Here is a 23109-nt window from a genome sequence, read left to right as displayed (position 1 = left end):
GATCTTCTTTAAGGAGAAGAAAGATCAAAAATAGGAACAAAATGTCAATGAATACCTATCTATCAATTCTTATAAGAACTGTTAAAGGATCTTCTTTAAGGAGAAAAAAGATCAAAAATAGGAACAAAATGTCAATGAATACCTATCTATCAATAATTACTTTAAATGCAAATGGATTAAATGCGCCATTCAAAAGACATACGGTGGCCAAGCAAAAAATAAAACAAGACACTTATACATACTGCCTAGGTCAGGCACACTTCAGATCAAAACACACATACAGAGTGAAGGGAATAAAAAGATATTTCATGAATATGAAACAAAAAAAAAATACTTACACCAAATGAAAAAGACTTTAAAACAAAGGCTAACAAGAGATGAAGAATGACCCAGCAATTTTACTTCTGGATATTTATCTGAAGAAATGCAAAACACTAAAATCAAAAAATATATGCACGTTAACATTCACTGCAGTCATTGCAGCATTATTTACAATAGCTATGATGTGGAAGCAACCTGAGTGTCCATTATAGGTGAATGGATAAAGAAGTGATACATACACACAATACAATGAATACCTACAAAAAAAAGGAAAACTTGCCATCTGCCACAATGTGAATGGACCTAGAGGGTATTATACTAAGCAAAGTAAGTGAGACAGAAAAGACAAATGTCACATGATTTCATTTATATGTGGAATCTATAAAACAAAATAAAAAAGCAGAATACAGACAGACACATAGATATAGAGAATAAACTTGACAGCTCCCAGAGTGGAGGAGGGTTAGGGAGCTGGGTGAAAAAGGTGAAGGGGTTAAAAAGAAGAAATTGGTAGTTACAGAACAGATAGGGATATAAAGTACAGAATAGAAAATGCAGTCAGTAACACTGTAATAACTATGTACTGTGTCAGATTTGTACCAGATTTATTGGGGTAATCACCTTGTAAGTTATATAAATGTCTAATCACTATGTTGTACGCCTAAAACTAACACACTATTGTACGTCAACTGTAATGAAAAATTAAAATAAAATTTTAAGGTATAATCCAACCAAAATGATTTAAACCCAATTACAAAATTTTAAGGTATAATCCAACCAAAATGATATAAAATCAATTACATAGAAAAACTAGAAAAAACCAAACAGGTGTATGCTAAACAATGTGTTCCTAAATAACCAATGGGTTAAGGAGGAAATCAACAAATATCTACCAATAAATGAAAATGAAAATATAATGATCCAGAAATCTATGGAACACAGAAAAAGCAGTTCTGAGAGGAAAATTCATAGCAATAACGGGCTACCTCAAGAAACAAGAAACATCTGAACAAACAGTCTTATCTTTTATCAGTAGGAACTAGAAAAAGAAGAACAAGGACAGCTCAAAGTTAGTAGAAGGAAATAAAGAAAGATCAGGATGAAAATAAATAAAATGGAGATATAGAGTAAAAATTAAAAGATCAATGAAACTAAGAACTGCTTTTTAAATATAAAAAAATGTGTAAACCTTCTATTAACTCATCAAAAAAGGAACAAAATAAATAAAATCAGAAATTACAACCAACATCACAAAGATACATAGTATCATTAAGTGAATACTAAGAACTATATACCAACAAATTAGACAACCTAGAAGATACAGATAAATTACTAAAAACATACAATTTTCCAAGGCCAAATCAGGAAGAAACAACAATCTGAGCAGACCAATTACTGTAACAAATTTTTTTAAGACTTTATTTATTTATTTTTAGAGAGAGAAGGGAAGGAGAAAAAGAGAGAGAGAGAGAGAGAGAGAGAGAGAGAGAGAGAGAGAAACATCAATGTGCGGTTGCTGGGGGCCGTGGCCTGCAACCTAGGCATGTGCCCTGACTGGGAATCGAACCTGCAATGCCTGGTTCACAGCCCGCGCTCAATCCACTGAGCTATGCCAGCCAGGTTACTGTAACAAAATTTAATCAGTAATCAAAATCTTCTAACAAACAAAAGTCCAGGAACAGATGGCTTCACAGGTGAATTATACCAAATATTTCTTTTCATTTTTATGTTTTTAAAATATTTTATTTATTTCTAGAGAGAGGGGGAGGGAGGAAGAAAGGGAGAAAAACATTGATGTGAGAAACATCAATCAGTTTCCTTTTCTACATGCCCCTCAGGGGACCTGGCCCAGGCTTGTGCCCTGACTGGGAATAGAACCAGCAACCTTTTGCTTTTCAGGACAAAGCCCAACCTGGTCAGGGCCCAAATATTTTTTTAAAAATTAATAACTATCCTTCTCAAAATATTCCAGAAAATTGAAGATGAAATATTTCCAACTCATTCTATGAGGCCAGCATTACTCTAATATCAAAACAAAGACCACAAAAAAGCAGAATCACAGGCAAGTATCCCTGATGAACACAAATGCAAAAAATTTCAAATATTAGCAAATCGAATTCAACAACATAGTAAAAGGATCATACACTATGACCAAATGGGATTTATTCCAGGAATGCAAAAATGAGTCAATATCTGCAATACCAACCATATCTGCATATCAATCAATGTAATACAACACATTAATAAAAGAAAGGATGAAAATCATGTGATCATTTTAGTAGATGCAGGAAAAGCATTTGACAAAATTCAGCATCTATTTATGATTAAAATTCAACATAGTGGAAATAGAAGGAACATATCTCAACATAATAAAAGTCATATAACGACAAGCCCACAGCCAGCACCACTTCGATGGTGAAAAGCTAAAAATGTTTCCCCTAAAATCAGGAATAAGATAAGGATGCCCACTCTCACCACTTTTATTAAACATACAGCTATTACTGAAAGTCCTAGCCACAACAATCAGAAAACAAAAGAAAATAAAATGCATCCAAATTGGAAAGGAACAGGGAAAACTGTCACAGATGACATGATACTATATGTAAAAAATTCAAAAGCCTCCCCAAAAAACTATCACAGTAAATGAATTCAGTAAAGTTGCAGCATACAAAATTAACAAACAGAAATCAGTGGCACTTCTATACATTAATAATGAATTATCAGAAACCAAAATTAAGAAAAAAAAACTCTATTTACAATTTCATTTAAAAAAAAAACAACCTTGGAATAAATTTAACCAAGGAGGAAAAGACCTATACTCTGAAAACTGTAAGTCACTGAAGAAAGAAAATGAAGACAACACAAATGGAAGGGCATACCAGGCTCACAGAGTGGAAGAATAAATAGCATTCAAATATCCATACTACCCAAGAAATCTACAGAATAATCACAAATAATCATAAAATTTATATGAAACCATAAAGTCCCCAAAGTAATCCTGAGAGAGGAGAATACTGAAGATACAACTTTCCTTGATTTCAAGCTCTACTACAAAACAGTATGATACTGGTACAATGGAACAGAATAGCCCAGAAATTAATGCATACATATATGGCCAATTAGTCTACAACAAGAAAGGCAGCAATATACAGTGGGGGAAAAGACAGACTCTTTAATAAATGGTGTTGGCAAAACTGTATAGACGAATGCAAACAAAAATAAAGCTGGATCACTTTATTGTACCATATACAAAAATAAACTCAAAATAGACTTAAATACAATACCTGTGACCATTAAACTCCTAGAAGAAAACATAGGTAGTAAGCTCTTTGAGGAGAGGAAGAGGAAAGATAACTCTTGTTAGTTTCCCACACCAAACTCCTTCATCACCATCATTGTCATCATCATCCTGATAGTCCCTAGCACTGGCAAGTAAAGTGGGGAATATACACTGAGGCTACACCCACAGTATTTACATCATTTGGTTTACACCCACACAGGCTCCCTACCTAGGTCACACTGACTAAAAAGCACCATACACAGGAAAGTCTCCACATCTCCCTTGAAATAGTCACATCCAGAAATCATTCTGCAGGAACTAACTACTGCAAAGCAGAGAATCGCACCAACTAGAGCTGACCTTCCTTTATGCCTTACATTCCAACCTGATGTACTCAAATTATAGCATTTGTCACTGTAATAATTGTTTCTTTACATGTCTGCCTATTCCCCACCTCATTAGAGACTGTGCCTTCTTTAAGAACACAGGCATGTCTTAGTCATCTTGAGATCACTGACACAGTACAGTACTTGACATATTGTAGTCAATAAATGTTCAAAGAATGGAAGACTGGATTAATATTCTATATATAAATTCCAACCATAGAGTTTAAATGCCTTTGTCTGCAAAAGACCCTTTTTTTTTTTTTTACCATTCTGTAGACTAAATATATTATAAAACCCATTTTTTTCTTTCTTAGGAGAAGTGTTAATCTGTAAATACCTGATATGTTATTATACATCTAATCACCTTTTATATAAAATCTTTAGGCAAATGGCTATGTAAAAAATAATGTGCTCTAGTGAGACCAGTGGACTACACAGAACCTAGGTAACCTCGTTCTGGATATTACCAGTGATTCTGGAGATAAGCCTTCTCTGGCTTTCAGTTTCCTCATGTATAAAAATGAAAGAATTAAAGTACTATCACTAAGCATCCTTCAAATGTTCAATATTATAGAAATGTTTAATCTATGAAGATTTCTTCATTAATGAACAAGCAAAAGGTGGGAGGCACGTCACATGCTGGGTATTCCTAACATTTTGGTACCTCTTTGCTAAAGGTCAAACTAACTACTAACTTATCCTATCAACATTTATTCAGTACTTCAACTTTATGAACAAAACTAGATAAGCATAGAAAAAAAGAATCTCTTTTTGAAGTCAGGAAGTTGATTTTTCAATTCTAATAACTGAACACTTGAAGCAAGCATTTAATCACACAGCACAGGCACTGATATAATAAATAAACTATAAGCTTACCTGCCAGGAAACTGCTCCCAAAATAGCTGTTGCTAGAAGACTAAAAAAAACTAACTGCTCTGAAATTAAGCAAAAATGGCGCATCCCTTTGGATGCCATGATTCTGTCGAGGCTGTTGTTATCTACCCTGTGGGTAAAATACACCTTATGGCAGTCATTTAATTTAGTATGGAATCCCCAAAGAGTTAAAAGAAATATAATATGGCAAATCACCCAGAAAATTCCAAAAATGGAAAAGCCTGGTATTACAAAATACCAGAGATGAGTGTCTTTAAGTTTAAATGCTGAAAGAATAAAAAATGTAAGCTCAATCATTCCAGTAAAAATGACTGAAAGTCTTCTGCAAATTCTTCCACGGTACAAAAAAGGTTTCCACCTCTCAGTAACTGAAAGTCCACTAAAATAAATGTCAAGGAAAGGATCAGTTATCAGGCAAATAAAAAAACATGCAAAAGCAACTGGATTTTGGGGAGTTTCCAATGAAGAGAAAAATAATAAGACTACAAAAATAACTAAGTTTGAAATGGCTAGGAAAGACTTCATTCTCAGATCAATAATCAGCATGGCCAAAGCTATAACAAGTAAAATGACACTGAGCGACTTCTCCACCAACATAGTTGTGCTGGCAATGGCAAATCCAACAAGTTCCAAAAATTCAACTGTGGTTAGTAAAATGGGTCGATGGCTGACATAACCAGAAATTCTCTCCACCAAAGCACATAATATCCTTAATACTATAGAAGTTAGAAGCAAATATTTAGTTGATTCTTCTTTCACATCATTTTTAAAGGATGAATTATCAAGAAAGCATAGGAGGCCAAGCAAGAATCCAAACCAAAGATTGGAGAGACTTAAACTTGCTGCTTCCATTGAAAAATAATAATAGAGTATACTGGCAATTCCAAGAACAAAAAGACCAAGAATAAAAATGACCAAAAGTAAAGAATTTGCTGTTTTTTCCCATCTTACATAAAGACCTAAGCATATAGCAACCAGTAAATTGATTCTGGCTAAATAGCCAAGATAACGCACTGAAGAATGCATGTTCACTTCTCGGTTTACTTCTTCCAGTCTTGTCATTGCTAAATACAGACAATGACTAAAGCAATAACGCAGTGATTTACACATGTAATCTGACAATTTGGGCTTTCTCCCCACGTTACAAAAATTAACTCCTTATATTTCATCCAGCAAATGCCATGTATCCGTAACTCCTATTTCAGCATTTTCTTTGGTAGAATTTTTGTTTAGTGATCTAAAAAGAAGAAAACATATTTCAATGTTAATTTTATATAATTTACCTTTAACATGTAGCTTCTTCATACAAAATAATAATAAATAAGTGAGAAATAAAGTTCCTTAATGGTAAGTGTCTCTGGCTTAAAAATTCAGTTTATCCAAACTAAAAAGGCTGTGCTTTCTGCTCATCATATGCAAGGACTGTATGACTAAATGATCAATAATGAAACTGTTTTTCCAGAGGTGGTAAGGAATTTGCCCAATTCATTCTTACTCTAATATCTGGTTTTTCAACAACATGCAAATATGAGATATTCAACTTAGATCGTAGCAGATGGGTTTAGCATAATGTAATGCTATTCAGATCTTAAGTAGAATGAGGGACTTCATCATTACCTCTACTCTGAAAAGCACCAGTATCCAATAATAGCAATCATTACTACCTGCCTAAAACCCATCAGGGGTTCTCCAACCTGTGGGCCACATGCAGCCCAGAATGGCTGTGATGGTGGCCCAATACAAGACTATAAATTTACTTAAAACATTTTTGTGACTGCATGTGACAATGTATTTAACATGCAGCTGGAGACAACTCCTCTTCTTCCAGTGTGGCACAGAGACGCCAAAAGGCTGGACACCCCTGCATACATGGCAACTCTAAAATGCTATAAAACCTTAGTCTTTACATTGTTTAATAAATGTTCTAAAGCAAAGTTTAACTGTATTAAAGTTACTTAGTCCTTTAAAACTGACCCATAATTCTCCAGGTACTTTACCTCTACAAAATTATTTTATCAAACCTACTTTCCAAATCTAAGTACCACCCATGTAGCAAACCAATTCCTGACCTTCCTAGTCAAAAGTGAAAAGTGGGAATGTTGACCAAGTTATTGTAAATTAAACACTTAATTTTACTTTTTAAAGTTACCACAATTCTTTGTTAAAGGAGCAGATAATTATTTCAATCTTAAGTGCCCCACAAGTTGCACTGAAAGCATGACAATTGCCAAAAACAAAAATGGCTTAACTACCTACTAGGTAATTCTTCAATTTTTCTAGTATACTGTTTCAGAAGAAGTGATCCATGCAATGACTCATGGTCTCACTCAATATCCATGGAGAACTCAACCAGATAAAAATTCAAAAAGTAACTAGTTTGTGATCACCTTATGTATGCTTTCTTAGTAGCAGGACCCTACAAAGAAAGACCCAATGAAAATATATTAATATGGGATAAACCTGTAATTATCCATTTGACTGGAGAAAAATGTCACTGGGTGACAACCTTAGGGTTTCTAAAAGGTTCCAAGCATTATTATTAATTCTACTTCTACATATTCAGGAAGCATATTTTTTATAGCTAATTCTATTTAATTAAGTATTTTAACTGATTTTCCTCAATTATATTTTCATTCAATAATTTCTTTCTTAAGATACCAAATACCTCTACAGAAAATATCTTCCATTGATATATTTTTGCTTTATCTTTTTCAATAAGTATGAGAAACTGATAAAACAAAGAGTACTGCATTTTTTAATATCACTTTTGTGTGTTATATACTCATTCAGCAAATAAGTTGAAATATATATATCCTCAAAGAGTCAATGGGTACAGTCTGGGCTCTAGTGACTGAACACTGCTGGAGGAAAAATAAATCATACACTAGGCTAAATGGTTGCCATTCAACCACAGACATCCTTCTGTGTGTCCCTGATCAATACTCTCTTCCATTATCATCCAAACCTCTCTTCCCTATCCTCAATCTCTGACACCCACTTCCCACTGCATTCTCACCAGATGACTTTGCCTCCAACAAAATAATCAGAAGGGGAGTTCACTTAAGTTTCCAACACCACAAACCCACCTCTTCCTACCTCTCCTGATACAAGGAAAGAGTGTCCCTTTCCCATTGGAGGTAAAATTTTCAGACATACTAGGAATCCATTCCCCTCTGCTTTTCCAGTGAACGCTCTCTCCTCTCTCTTCAAACTCCCACTCTTCTCTTATCCATAACTTAAATATGTGCAAAGCTCTTTTCAAAAACAATACACCCCCCAAAACTCACCCAGAAACAACAAAAACAAAAACAATCTCAGTCATCCCATCTCCTCTTTCAAGTTCAATCTTCTGCACTTTTAACAGCTGATATTTGATTGCTTTACTTTTCACACCTTTATCACACAACTGTGATTTCCACCCCACAAGAATAAATGTTCTGCCAAGTTCTGAAATGGCCTGTAAATTCCTAAATCCAATGGGTACTTTTCACTCATTATACTGTACATTCTTTGGACAACCTTTGACATTGTTGACTCTTTCGTTCTAAAACCTGTCTTTCCTTTAGTTTCCAAACAGCAGTCTCCAGATTTACTTCCTTACTTACTGATTTCTCCTTCTCAGTCTCCTTGCAGGCTGTTCATTCCCAATACAAACTTTGGACTTTCAAACCTAAGCTTAGGCTCTTCTCCTACTACATATTTTCTATAAGCAATCTCATCTATTTCCATGCCTTCAATTATTATCTGCCCCAAAATATACATACACATTACTCTACCTGATAGAAAGAAAAGCACTGCCCTGGTTCTATGTTGTTAACAGAAGTAAAAATCCAGATTTAAAACAGTACAGCACATCAATATAATGGAATATATGCAGCCACTCTTACCAGCCAAAATCAATATGGAAGAATATTACTTTTAAGTGCTAATTTACAAAAGTCTTTCACCCATTATGATGTTCTTCAAACAACAATTAGCCTAAATCAGAGAGTAAAACAACAAAGCACTACAATCATGTTCAATCAGTCAGCCATCATTGGAAAATTACTTGAGAGGCAGATAAAAATGGAGCACAAAAAAGTTAATGTGCACATAGAAAAACTTAATAACTGCCAGAATTTGCTTTTTAAAAACTGTATACTTCTCCTCCCCACCACCTAGATTAATCCTCACCAAGTACTGACCACTCTTCTTCCTATACACCTCTTAAATGTTTCTGCTTTCCAAGGTCGTAATCCCAATTTTGGTCACAGGCATTTCATGCTTGACCTCTCCAAGAAATGTCCTTTTGTAAACTAAATTTTTTCTTATCACTCTGCTGTGTAAAACTCTCCAAAGACTTCCCATTACCCTTAGTAATAAAGTCTAAACTCCTTCAAATGCCTTATAAGGCTCTGTGCATTGGACGTGAATAAACTCTCCTGCCTCATCACCTTCCTCCTGAAGTTTGTATTTCAGCCACACTGACCTTTCAATTCCTTGAGTGCTATTCCCTCTCCAGGTGCACTCCCCTCCTCCCTGGCCCACAGCAGTCCTCACACCTGGCTCACGCCTACTCTCTGGGTCTTAAATTATTTTCTTAGGAAGACCATCCCTGACCCATGTACATGATCCCTGTACTTCCTCTACAATAGGCAAATACGGATTATCACTTGTCTCCATTTCCCACTAGATCACAATGTCTCTGAAAATTTGTCAATACTATATGCCCAGAGTCTAGCAGTCTGACACCAAGTAGGTATTTAAATACTTGTTGAAGAAATTAAGACTAATCCAGAAATAACTATATTTAATAACAATATCAATTAGTTACTGAACACTTATTAATACACAAAAACAATAAACAAGCTGTCCAATATCCCACAGCTAGTTAGTAGAGCTAAGGGATTTCATGAACTTCTGGATTGTTTCTCTTTCTGCCTTACTCCAGCCTTCATCTAATTCATTCATCTAAATCAATCAATAAGTTATCTTCCATGCCCTACCTTCTAGGGAATGGCTCACTAGGGACTCCTGGACACACCTAACACGTGTACCGTCCTTCAACCGAGATACTGTATTTCCGCCCCATCTAGGGGAAGTGTCAAAAACTTAAAGAACCATGCTGAGCAGCTAGGGTCGGAGAATTCCAGTGCTTCGGTTCTATAAATTCATGGGCTTTATAAACTTTCTGGGCCTACTCCATAAAAAGAGAATGGTGCCTCGAATATACATCCCTCAGCAACAGGGCAGCAGTAGTCATTCTCCTTGTATTCCACCTCCTTCTAGCAAGATATGGGAGGTCGGAGGGGCCTGGCAGTTCTCAACAACGGCTCTACTTTGGGAGAAGGTGACCACAACTGGACGCCCAGCTGAGTGAGAAAAGGCTGGGTGATACTATTATACTTTTCATGTTGCACCTCGCCCCTTCCCCTCGTCCCCCACCCCACCATCAAGTACTCTCCCGCTGGTACCCCAGCTCCAGCCTCGGGAAGACGCCTGGGCGGCGCTTGGGGTCGGAACTAGGCGGAGCCCTGTGAGGTGTCTGTGCCCTAGTCTCACCGCCCAGCTGTTCACCCTCTCACCGCCTACCTGACTGGGCCGCTGGCACCAAAGCTCTCTCAACCTTCGAAGTCATCTCTGAGGGCAACACAGTAAGCTGTGCCTATGACATGGAACGGGAGCGAGGGAAGAGTTGAGTGCCCCAGGCGCACACACTAGAACAGGCCAGTCTCTTTCCGAAACTTACTCCGCAACCGGCCCCGCCACAGCCGCCATGTTCCCACCACAGAACCCGCCTTACGGAACGCCTTGGGGGTCAAACTAAGCAGCCCGCCTCCTTGCCGCCCCCTCCTTTCCGCCCCTCCGCCCCGCCCTCCGCCCCTCCCCTACCCCAAGGACCCGCCCTTTCCTGCAAAACCTCCTCACCCTGCGGGGATTTCTGGTGAGCCTGGCCGTGTGCGAGCATTCCCCACCTAGGGCTAAGCGTTACCTCTTTTGCCTTCACATACCTGAAATCAGCAGCAGAGAATAGGGAGCGAGAAGACCACTAAGAATCTTACCGATCGTATCCATGAAGCACCTGGAACTGGTGTAACAGGGTGCAGCCAAGAGGGGGGCCCCAAATAGGAATTTGGAATGGGGTCCAGAACTCAAGGTGTTCAGGAAATATTAGGATGTCCTCCCCTCCCCCATGGTGTGAGTTGGGGGAAGGGACACATGGAGCAGAGCCATTGAGAGCTGCTTTGTATAGCAACAGCTTTGCAGCTAACCTGTGGTGTGGTCATTTAACATATCTATAACCTTTAACTGGTTGTATAGGCATGTTAAATAGCTGTAGCCATGCTCTGAGCCAGGGGAATGGAAGTAACTTCCCCCCAAGACGTAACTGGGGGGCAGGTCGAGTTACGGTGCCTGCGCAGGAACTTGGAGGCGATTGGCTCCATGACATGGGGCCACACCTGCTCAGACCCACGATGTTAGCCTAGTAAAGCTGGAAGGCTTTGAGAGTGCTGGCAGGTGTAACTGAGTGTGGGAGGAGTCGGAAATAGGGCTACAGAGGAGGATTGGCGCGGGGAGTTAAACCCAGATGTGGCAGCCATTGCTGGGGGAATCATGCATGCAGCTGTGGCAGTGCAGAGTGGGGACTCCTGCAGCCCTGCCAGACAAAATCACGTTGCGGCTTTAGCAGAGAACTGCCACTTAGCTTTGGCAGAGTGGCGACCCTCCTCCTTGTAGCTACTGAGGGGAGAACCATGCGGTTTTGGCTGAGTGGAGACTCCCACAGCCATTGTGCAGAGAAGCACCATGAAACTGGGGCAGTGGAGAGAGAACCACGCAGCTTTGCCAGAGTGGGGACCCCTGCAGCTTTAGAAGGGGGAACCACCACCCGGCTTTAGCAGAGATCCCAGCGACACAACTGAGGGTGCCGGGAACCGAGGGTGGCCTACCAGCTGAGATGGATTACTGGGAAGAACCAGGTGTTGCCTGAGCCACAGACTTCTGTTTCTTCTCCTGAGATATGGTACCCCAGACTGGACAAAGGAGGGAAGGAAGGACTGTGTGTGTTTGTGGGTTTTTTAAGGGACTTGGGGATTTTGATGAAGACATTAGGTCACTACTTTAAGTCTGTATAGCATTAAATAAACATTTCCTTTCCTTTTCATGAATCTCTGGCATTGAGAGATGTCTTTCCTCTGGTGGCGGACATAACGAACCTGGGGGGTTCCTTTCAGTAATAGTATATCACCCGTAGGCCCCCCCTTGTTGCTCTGTAACACTGGGGTGGGATAGCCACAAGTGGATTGAAAATACTGCAGGAGGCATTGCTGCTTATACCTTTGGAATAAGATGTGGCTTTGTGTCCATTGACCAGATAAAGCCAAAACTCCTTAGGCTCACCTTCAAAGCCCTTCTTCCCACATTTTCTAAGTCGAAACTCCATTTAATATACCGCCGGGGTCTTCACTCCACCAACAACCCCTACTCCTGGCCTATTCCCCCTGTCCCTTAGTTCACCGGCCTCAAATCCTGAGGGCTCTTCAAACTCCAGGGCTGATTTTTATTCGTACTCTCAACGCACAGAATAAGTACTAGGGGATATTACGTGGAGGCAGCATTTCACAACAGCTGTGGAGAAGGATGGTCTTGGGGTTTGATCTCTGTTCTTGTCTATGTACAACTTAGGGTCTCCATCTAAAATGTAATGAAACCTTTTTTTTTGCAAAGTTGTGAATCTTCAGTGACACAGTATTTATTTTTTCTGGCATAAGGTAGGCTCTCAAGAAGTATGAATTCCTCTTTCTCTTTAAGAAACCCTGCTTGCATGCCTGCCTGCCTACCTTCTATCCCTACCCTCATTTTCTGTTTATAGCTCTTAGGGAGGTTAATTAATCTCTGAACCTGTTTCCCCATGTAAATGGGTGCTCATAATACCTGCTCTACAGGGTTATAGGGATTAAATGAAATGATGTATGTAAAAAAAAATCCTTAAAACCTTTAGATGGTTTATCTCCTTTAGGATAAAGGTCACAATCCTTAAACATGTACAAACTGTATATAGTCTGGCCCCTTTTTACCTTTGGTCTGACTTCCCACCACACTGCCCTAACTCTCTCCACTCCGACCTGCTTTCATTTTCTCAAATGCAGGTACATGTTTGGTTTTGCATGCCATTAAATCAGGCAAGCATAGTGCTTGATACATAGTTGGCACTTAAATATTTATTAAATAAAAAATTAGTACACAATGGGCCTTCAATGATCACAAGTTTTCCTCCCACTTATTTTCTATTAGTGTTATCTATACACTGGGTCTTTCTCCCCAAATAGAGTGAATTTCTTCATTTTCATTTGATAGTTAATGATGGTCAGAAGGAGCAACACATCTATAGTGATGAAGCACTCTCACACTCCGATTCTACATATGTAAATGAAAAGTTTGAGTTACACTTTCTGCAGACTCCTGTATCACTCTAAATGTAATCACTAACCAAATCACAAATCTATAACTCTTGCTCTCTGGGAAACATTGTCACATTTCTAGCTACTTGCTAGATATTTCTACTAGATTACATTGTCATCACTTCTAATTCTACTTCCTTTAAAAAAATAAATACTGATACTTTTTAAAAAATTATGGTCTTTTTAATTCAGTTACAGTTATTCCTGCTTTTTCTCCCTTTCCCCATCACCACTAGCCCCACTCATTACCCTCTCCAAGCCAATCCCCATATTGTTGTCTGTGTCCATGGGTTGTTCACAAATGTTGTTTGGTTAAACCCCTTACCACCTTTCATCCCATCCCCCACCTCCTCCTTTCCAGCAGCAGCTGTCAGTCTGTTTTATATATATCTAAGCTTCTGTTACTATTTTGTTCATTGGCTTATTGTGTTTATTAGATTCCACATATAAGTGAGATCATGTGATAATTCTGTTTCACTGACTGGCTTAATTCACTTGATATAATTTTCTCCAGGCCCATCTATACTGTTGCAAAATGTAAGAGTTTACTGCTGTGTAGCATTCCATTGTGTAAATGTCACAGCTTTTTTATCCACTCATCTACTGATGGGCGCTAAGTTTATTTCCAAATCTTGGCTATTGTAAGTAGTACTGCTATAAACATAGAGTTACTTACCTGTTTTTGTATTGAAGTTTCATGATCCATGGGATAAATTCTCAGAAGTGGAATCACTGGATCAAAAGGAAGTTTTATTTTCAATTTTTTAAGGATACTTCATATGGTTTTCCACACTGACTTCACCAGTCTGCATTCCCACTACAGTTCAATTTTGTCCACATCCTCACAAACACTTGTTGTGTGTCTATTTATTGATGGTAACCATTCTGACAGGTGTAAGGTGATATCTCATTGAGGGTTTAATTTGCATTTCTCTGATGATTAGTGATTTTGATCATTTTTTTATGTCTATAACTTTTTGTATGTCCATTTTGAAGAGGTGTCTACTCAGGTCTTTTGCCCATTTCTTAATTGGGTTGTCTTCTGGCATTGAGTTGTATTAGTTCTTTGTCTGTTTTGGAGATTAAACACTTGTCAGATGTAGTATCATTGACAAAAATGTTCTTCCATGGATTGGGTTCCCTATTCATCTTATCAATGGTTTCTTTAGCTGTACAGAAGCTTTTTAATTTGATATAGTACCATTTGTTTAATTTCTGCTTTATTTCCAGTGCCTTAGGAGATATATTGGTGAAAACATTTCTACACTGAATATCTGAGATTTTACTACCTATGTTTTATTCTAGGATTTATATGGTTTCACTACTTACATTTAAGTCTTTTATCCATTTTGAGTTCTTTTTTGCATATGATATAAATTGGTGGTTTAGTTTCATTTTTTTTTGCATATACTAGTCCAGTTTTCCCAGCAGCATTTACTGAAGAGATTGTCTTTGCCCCATTGTATGCTTTCACCACCTTTGTCAAATATCAATTAGTCATACCCTAGGATTTTTCCTGGGTTCTCTGTTCTGTTCCATTGCTCTATATGTTTGTTCTTGTACCAGTACAAGGCTGTTTTGATTACAGTGGCATTATAATATAGTTTGATATCAGGGGTTGTGATACCTCCAGCTTTGTTTTGCTTCTGCAAAACTGAAACACGAAGAAGCAGAAAACCTAAATAGACTGATAACAAAGAATGTAATCAAAGCAGTAATAAAAATCCTCCTGGCACACAAAAGCCCTGAACCAGATGGCTTCACAGCTAAATTTTACCAATCATTCAAAGAAGAACTATCACCAGTCCTTCTCCAACTACTCCAAAAAATTCAAGAGGAGGGAAGACTTCCAAGCTCTTTCTATGAGGCCAGAATTATTCTAAATGCAAAATAAGGTAAAGATACAACAAAGAAAGAAAATTACAGGCCAACATCCCTGATGAACATAGATACTGAAATTCTGAATAAAATATAGCAAACCAGATCCATCAATACATCCAAAAGATCACACACCATGATCCAGTGAGATTCATCCCAAGGATGCAAGGTTGGTACAGTATTAGCAAATCAATAAATGTGATTCATCACATAAACAAAATGAAAGACAAAAATCACATGATTATGTCAATAGATGCAGAAAAACATTTAATAAAATCCAGTATGAATTTATGATAAAAAAACCTCTTGATAGAGGGATCATACCTCAACATAATGAAAGCCATATATGAAAAACCTACAACTAATATCATTCTCAATGGATAAAAACTAAAAGTGTTCCACTCAAGAACAGGAAAAGAGTGCTTTCACCACTCTTATTCAACACAGTTCTAGAAGTCCTAGGTACAGCAATCAGACAAGAACAAGAAATAAAAGCCATCCAAAATGGAAAGGAGGAAGTAAAGCTGTCATTATTCACAGGTGACATGATATTGTACATAAAAATCTCTAAAGACTCCACCAAAAAACTACTAGACCTAATAAATGAATTCAGCAAAGTAGCAGGATACAAAATTAATACCTAGAAATCAATGGCATTTTTATACACTAATAATGAGCTTTCAGAAAAGGAAACCAAGAAAACAATTTTATTTACTATTGCAACAACAAAAAAATGTACCTAGGAATAAATTTAACCAAGGAAATAAAAGACTTGTACTCAGAAAACTATAGGCCACTGGAGAAAGAAATCAAAGAAGATACAGATAAGTGGAAGCATATACAATGTTCATGGATTGGAAAAATTAACATTAAAATGGCCATTCTACCCAAAGCAGTCTATACATTCAATGCAATTCCTATTAAAATATCAATGACATACCTTACAGAACTAGAACAAATACTCCAGAAATTTATATGGAACTATAAAAGACCCCAAATAGCCTCAGCGATCTTGTAAAAGAAGAATCAACTTCCTTTTAATGGACATTTCTCTTGTGATTTTTTTTTCCATTCCTTTCCTTGACTCTCCCCTCTGTGTTTAGAGAATTCCCTACCTTACAGTCTATTGGCCAAGACTGAAATACCAAATACTTGCTTAGCCAATCAGATGCACCATGTAGGAACTATTGATTCAAAAAAGCAGGCACAGGGAGCTGTGCTCCCTGGGTAACTACAGGTGGTTCCTAGGGCAAAAGTGAGAATGGTTCTAGTGGTGGCATCAGGCATCCAGTATTAGTTGTTCAATGATTTGAGATGCCTGTTCCTGGTGACAGCAGCTCCAGAGCCCTTTTCCATCATGTCTGTGGTCTGTTATTGTTTGTAGTTTTTGGCCATTCACATCAAAGACTTAACCTCTAGCAATCCTCTGAGCAACACGATATCCTCTAATAAATTATTTTCCTGCTTAAATCACCCACAGGTGTTTTCTATTCCTTAGCACTAATACTGTTTTTTAAGAGTGCTTTGTTCTCCTCCTCAAACATGATCTATCTTGTGACCTTGAAACCAGTTTTGATGATTGTTATCTTGTCAGTACACATCAATTTTTTTAAATTTTTTCAATTATAGTTGGCATACAATATTATTTTCAGGTTTACAACACAGTAATTACACTTTTATATAACTAGCAAAGTGATCACTCTATAAGTCTATTACCAATCTCTTGTCAGTGTACTTTAGAATACTGCAGTGAGATGTGCCTGTGTTTGAGAGTTAACTTTAAGTTGCACATTCCAGGGTGAGTAATCAGCTTTTAAAAGACACTAATTAGGAATCCTCACTACTAGTTGTATGCACAAATGCTTCCAATATCATTATGTAAATCTGTGCTAGAGGTATGTTAATTAGCATTGAGGACATAACAGGCATTCAAGATATGTGGCTAGACTATTGTAGAGGCACTTTTGCCCTTGCATAAATGTGGTGTAAGACTCTGCTGACTCTAGCAGACTGATACTCTTTTCATAATGGCTCCCTGAGTCTAGACTGCTGTTTAGTACTTTGTCACAAAATATTGCTTGTGTACTGTTTTTATGTGTCTGCTTGTTGATAAAAATTTACTTTTGCAGTGGCAGTAAGTCTGAGACTTGCTTTCACTGTAGGACACTACAAATGGCATGGGAGGAGATAGGTATCCGTCACCACAAACCTTTTGTTGTTGAAGGCTACCAGTATTAACTAATAGAAACTGATAATTGTGAAACCCAAGTGCTGTTCATTTTTATCTACCATATATCTTGCATTTCCTTTCAACTTCCATTGCCGTTTCCCTAGTTGAGGTTCTCACACCTGATTTACTTCAGTAACCTTTATTCTGGTCATTTTGACGTTAGCTTCACCCCAGAATAATGCATCATACCAAGCCCCTCGTTGAACTCAGAAGACCACTCTGTGACATTTCTTGGCTTTAAATCAATGACTTCTACAGGTGACAGCAGTGGTTTTCAACCTCTTTCATCCCGTGGTACACATAAAATAATTACTAAAATTCTGTGGCACACCAAAAGCACATGTTTTGCTAATCTGACAATAAATAGGTATAATTTTGTTTTAATTATAAAATTAGTAATTACCTACACATTTTGCTCCAAAGTGACTTAAAAAATCAGGTGCCTACACTTGTATATAAAGATTTGTGGTACCAAGAATTAACCAATCACATGCAACATTATTATGGGACTATGTGATGTGACCAATTAGATGTATCCATATTATATTATGTTTATGGTTCAGGGCAGGGGCACTCATACCAGATGGTTACTGTTGTGTTGTCTTTTTTTTATTTGACAACCTAAGGAAAAAGAGGTCAGTGCCCCTGGCCGAATAGTCAGGTATTGCTTGTTTTAAAAATTCTTGTGGTACACCAACATCCTGCTTGTGGTTGGTTGAAAATCTTTGGGCTACAGAATAAAGTCTAAAGTCTGGGCTACAGAATTCAGTCTGGCACCTGAGGCCCTCCAATGCATAATTCTAAACCCCTTTTCCCTGGCACTATATATCCTGAAATTAGAAATATCACGGTCAATTCCTGACATCTGGTGCATCCACAGCCAAACACCCGGGTATAAAACAGCCACCTGGGAACCAATTTAGTGACAGGGGATTTCAAGCACAGTTATAGAGGGTAGTGTAAAGATCCTAATAGCAGGAACATTTATTCTTCAAGATTTGCTTCTATGCAGGCAAGATCTGTGTCCTCAAGGCCAGGATTTCACCCAGGACTAAGAAAACCTATTGAAAATATAATCATAATTTTTAAAAGAAAAGGAAAAGAGGAGTAGGCAGCACTGGTGGCAGGTGGAATGAATGATCCTATTATACATTTCAGTCCACTGTGGCAAAGTGTCATAGATGACTCCTACATGGTTTCTTCTCGCTTATTTTCCCCTACCTCTTTTAATTCTTCAAATCTGTTTAGACCTAAATCAACCCGAATTTTCTTTCTACAATCTGGATCTGTGGGGCCTAATTCCTTGTTATTTCTATGTCATACTTTGAGATTACAAAGTGCCATCACCTATATCGTGTAATTCAATCTTTACAAAAACACAATGATATAAATATTTTCATCACTCTTTTACAGATAAAGTAGCCAAGGTTCACAGAAACTACACTGTCCCACACCAGGGACTTAAACCTCAGTCTTTTGGCTTCAAGTCCTAGGTTTGTAAATACCACCCTCTCTAGTAAGTAGAGTAAGAGTGTTCAGGCATGAATTATCTGGGAGATTTTTAACCAACACCTAGACTTAGGCTCAGTTGAGATCAATTAAACCAGAGTCTCCTCTGGAATAAATCTCAAGTAAATTGTGAGTGTTTTTAAAGAAATTCCTTGACCCCTTCTCCCCAGTATTTCTAATGTAGATCAAGGATTGAGAACCACTGAATTATTACTTCCATATTGCAGTGATTCTGCAAGTGATCCATAGACCAGATGGATCAACATCACTTGGGAACTGGTTAGAAATGCCAATTATCAGGACCTATCTCTAGAACAGAGGTGGCAAACACAAGGCCTGCGGGCCAAATCCAGTCCTCCACCTTGTTTTATCCAGCTTGGCACCTTGTTTCTACCCGATGGCAGCACCGAGCTCTCGCTTAACAGTTAAGGAGTAATTACATTTATACAGTTTTAAAATTACATTCAGCCCTTTGAAGGCAACTGTGAGGATGATGTGGCCCCTGGTGAAAATGAGTTTGACACCCCTGATCTAGATCCACTGAATCAGCAACTCTCTAAGGGTAGAGACCAGATTTTATAAGAATTAGGTTCAGGTGTGTTACAGATGAGTCAGTAATAGTGGCTTAATAATAGTTTATTTCTCTTTCAAGTAACCAAAGTATAGAAGTAAATGTTCCAAAACAGATGTGCTGCTCCTTAGTGTTAAAGATCCTGATTCCTTCTCTCTTTGTTGCACTTCCACTTGGGTCATGGATTCTTCCTGATAGTCCAAGATTGCTCCTTAATTTCCATCTATCATTTCTGAATTGCAATCAAGAGAAAGGAGAAAGTACAAGAGTCAAATGTACTCCCCTCCTCCCTCCTTTAATGGAACCTCTTGGAAGTTGTATAAGACACCTCATTATATCACATTGACCTGTATTTAGCAAGTGCAGAGTCTGGGAAAAGTGGTAAGTTTCTGAATGGTCATATAGACATCTAAAAATGAATTCTCTTTCTGAGAAAAAGGGAGAATAAATAATGGATGAAAACAGGCAGTCTTGCCCAGAGTTTAACAAACCCTTTTTCTCGACCTTCCAAATTCCTGTTAAGTGAGATAATAAATGTCATTTTTGTTTGAATGACTTTTGATTTGCTGTTTTAAAAGATGCACCTTATTTCATTAGCTATTCTACTCTATTAATGATGGCAAATATTTTATTATATGGCTGAGCCATGACTTAGTTAACTTTTAAGTTAATTTTGAAAATTTAGAATGTTTAAATTTTTGCTAAAAAAGTACAATGATGAGGACTTTGGCTCACTAAACTTGTGTACAGTACATTTCTAATTATTATTTTGGAATAGATTCTTAGATGGGTTAAAGAATATGAACATTTTTGAGGCTCTTAATTCATATTGTCACAGGTGGGCACAGGTAACCAGGTTCTTAGTGATCAGGACAAAGAATTGAACCGAACACCCAGAGTTTATAGCAGAGAACATGGGAGCAGGCCAACTCCAAGCAGAGATTGACCTCATGGGTTGGAAGGACTCTATTCTTATAGGGCGGATCCTTCCTGAATAGTTTTGGTGGGCTTTACTGCGCATGTACAAGTAGTTGTGTTACTTTAAAGCTACTGCATATGTGGTCTCCCATGATCCTCCCTGACTGGCCACCAGGGAAGAGGGTCCCACAATGCTACTGAATTGACCCCCGTTCTCCTGGGGTCCCCCTATACTAGGTTCACCTTTCCCTAAGCCAGAGAATTACAGCTCTCCATGTTAGAGATTGGTGAAAAAGAAAGGAGTTATTTATTCAAGTTATACAGACCAAATGTAATGACTTAATGTCTTCGTCGAAATCCCAAAGTCCCTTAAAACACCCACAAACACACACAGTCCTTCTTTCCCCACTTTGTCCAGTCTGGGGTACCCTATCTCAGGGAAAGAAATAGAAGTCCATGGCTCAGACAGCTCAAGGTTCTTCCCAGTAATCCATGCTCGGCTGGTAGGCCTTCCTCGGTTCTCAGCACCATTGGCTGTGTTGCCAGGATCTCCAGCTAAAGCCATGTGGTGGTGCTCTGCTGAAGCTGTGTGGTGATTCTTTGCTAAAGCTGCGTGGTGGTTCTCTGCTAAAGCCATGTGGTGATTCTTCTCATGGCTGCCGCGGGGCGGTCCCCCCACTCTGGCCAAAGCACGTGGTTCTCCTCACTGCCACAGCCACATGGTCCCTCTCCTAACATGGCTGCAGGAGTCTCCACTCAGCCAAAACCACATGGTTCTTTCTCCAATGGCCACCAAGTCTGGGTTTAAATATCCTTCCAGCTTTACTGGACTGTCATCCATGAGTCTGAGCAGGGGCAGCCCTATGTTGTTGAGCCAATCATCTCCAAGTTCTCACACAGGCGCTGTAACTGGGGGGGAGTTGCCTCCCAGTTACATTTTGAGGGGAAGTTCCTTCCATCCCCCTGGCTCAGAGCAAGGCCACAGCTATTTAACATATGTATGCAACCAGTTAAAGGTTATAGATATGTTAAATGACCAAATCAGAGGTTAGCTGCAAAGGTTAGTTGCTATGCAAAACAGCTCTGAATGGCCCTGCTCCATGTGTCCCTTCCTCCAACTCACACCTGTGGTGGAGGGTGAGGACATCCTATATCTTTCTAATATTTCCTGGACACCTTGAGTTCTGAACCCCATTACAAATCTTTCTTTTGGGGACCCTCTGGCTGCCCCCTGTTATAATACTGCTAATTATCTTGCCAGAAAGGGACCATTTTATGCTCCTACTGTCAGTGAACTATATTTTTGGAAGTAAAAAGTGTTGTCTTTTTAAGCTTTTTTGGTGATTGTTCTTTTTAACATTTTGAAAACAATGTGTTCTTACACTCTAAAGTTGCTGATGAAAAGTCTGATGTCCATTTGAATCCCATTCTTTTATAGGTAACCTGCCTTTTTTGCTCTCTTAGCTTTTAGAAAATTGTCTTTATACTAAATCTTCTGAAATTTCATTAGGTTTATGTTTAGGAAAATCCTAAATTTTTATTTAGCAATCCTTCTTTATTGGAGGATTCTAATCATTCTTCAATTGTGGGAAAATTTCCCTTTTTTTTTCCAGTATTCCTTTTATTCCCTTTTCTCTAGTCTCTTACTTGGAACACCTATATCTGATATACATCAGAACTTTATCTAAACTTCATGGTTTTTTTACTATGTTACTGAGTCGGATACCGGGCCAGCAGTATAGATCGCGGCTGCGGATACTTGTCGAAACATGAGAAAAACATACACACAGACAACTGAGTCCTGTGGGGAAATAGGTACGAAACGGCCACTCTCTCTAGTGGAGAGAGCCTCCTTCTCCTGCCCCAGCAGGCTTTTATTAAACATACCGATACAGTTTGTGAACTACAGTCTGACAAGGAAGATAAAACAAGTAATTAACTTTGAAAGGGAGTGGCCAATCTCCTGCTGGGATTCTAAGCCAGAGATTTGGGGGTTTTATCATTTAAAAAGACTACAGAACTTAAAAACTTAGTTTTGTTCCCTGCCTGTGCCTTCATATTCTAATTAAAGAGCAACCTCCAGCAAGCAGCTCTCACAGAATTTTGCATATTCTATGTCTCAGGCCTGATTACCCCGGGGGTCTGCCGCCTGTGGTCTGGACTGCACTGCTCCTGTTATTTCCGCAGGCCTGAGTTGGGCAGAGGAGACAAAGGTAGCCGGGAGACTTGGATTTCTCACGACTAAGAACAAGAACTCAGGCTTTGACAAAGCCGAGGGGGCAAGGATCAATGTTAATCACCCCTTCCTTTCCACAGCCCCCACCAAGACCTTCCCTGAGGCCTCCATGTGATCATGCCTGTCTTAGGCTATTCCCCCCGTGGGAAATCTTATCCATCATTGGCTAACTGATCAAGCATGGGGGACCGACACAGAACAGGCAGCTTTCATGCCAGGAAAATAAGTTTTTGTCTCCTTACTGTCTCCTGGTTCAGAGGCCTCTTACTCAGCCATAATCACAGGCAGTTACAGATTCCTGAGACCAGGCAGGGCAGACCTCAACCTCTTACTTCCTTTTTTGTGCTGTTTTCTAAAAGAATTCTTCAGTTTGCTATTACAGGTACTAATTCTCTATTCAGGTTTATTTTTTAAGTTTCCCTAGGCTTCAACTTTTTTTATAAAT

General features: G+C 38.5%; 1 protein-coding gene across 3 annotated transcripts in view; it reads right to left on the bottom strand.

The window, feature by feature from the left end:
* TMEM168 (transmembrane protein 168) overlaps nucleotides 1-10663 on the bottom strand; it is a 73997-nt gene extending 63334 nt beyond the window's left edge. Inside the window, exons 1-2 of one of the 3 annotated variants that reach the window (XM_045847865.1) lie at nucleotides 10610-10663; nucleotides 4864-6118 (exon numbers count right to left, since the gene is read on the bottom strand). In XM_045847865.1, coding sequence (XP_045703821.1) covers nucleotides 4864-5991 — 1128 coding nt within the window. In that variant the 5' untranslated portion in view covers nucleotides 5992-6118; nucleotides 10610-10663. Of the gene's footprint in view, nucleotides 1-4863; nucleotides 6119-10452 lie in introns of all 3 variants that reach the window. The other 2 variants (XM_045847856.1, XM_045847873.1) reach the window with 2 other exon arrangements.
* Between the last annotated feature and the right edge of the window lie 12446 nt (nucleotides 10664-23109).

Source organism: Phyllostomus hastatus, unplaced genomic scaffold, assembly GCF_019186645.2.
Source record: "Phyllostomus hastatus isolate PE091 unplaced genomic scaffold, TTU_PhHast_1.1 phas_contig_118, whole genome shotgun sequence".
Classification (NCBI taxonomy): Eukaryota; Metazoa; Chordata; class Mammalia; order Chiroptera; family Phyllostomidae; genus Phyllostomus; species Phyllostomus hastatus.
Note: the sequence above shows the minus strand (reverse complement) of the source record. Positions and strands in the feature narration are given on the sequence as shown.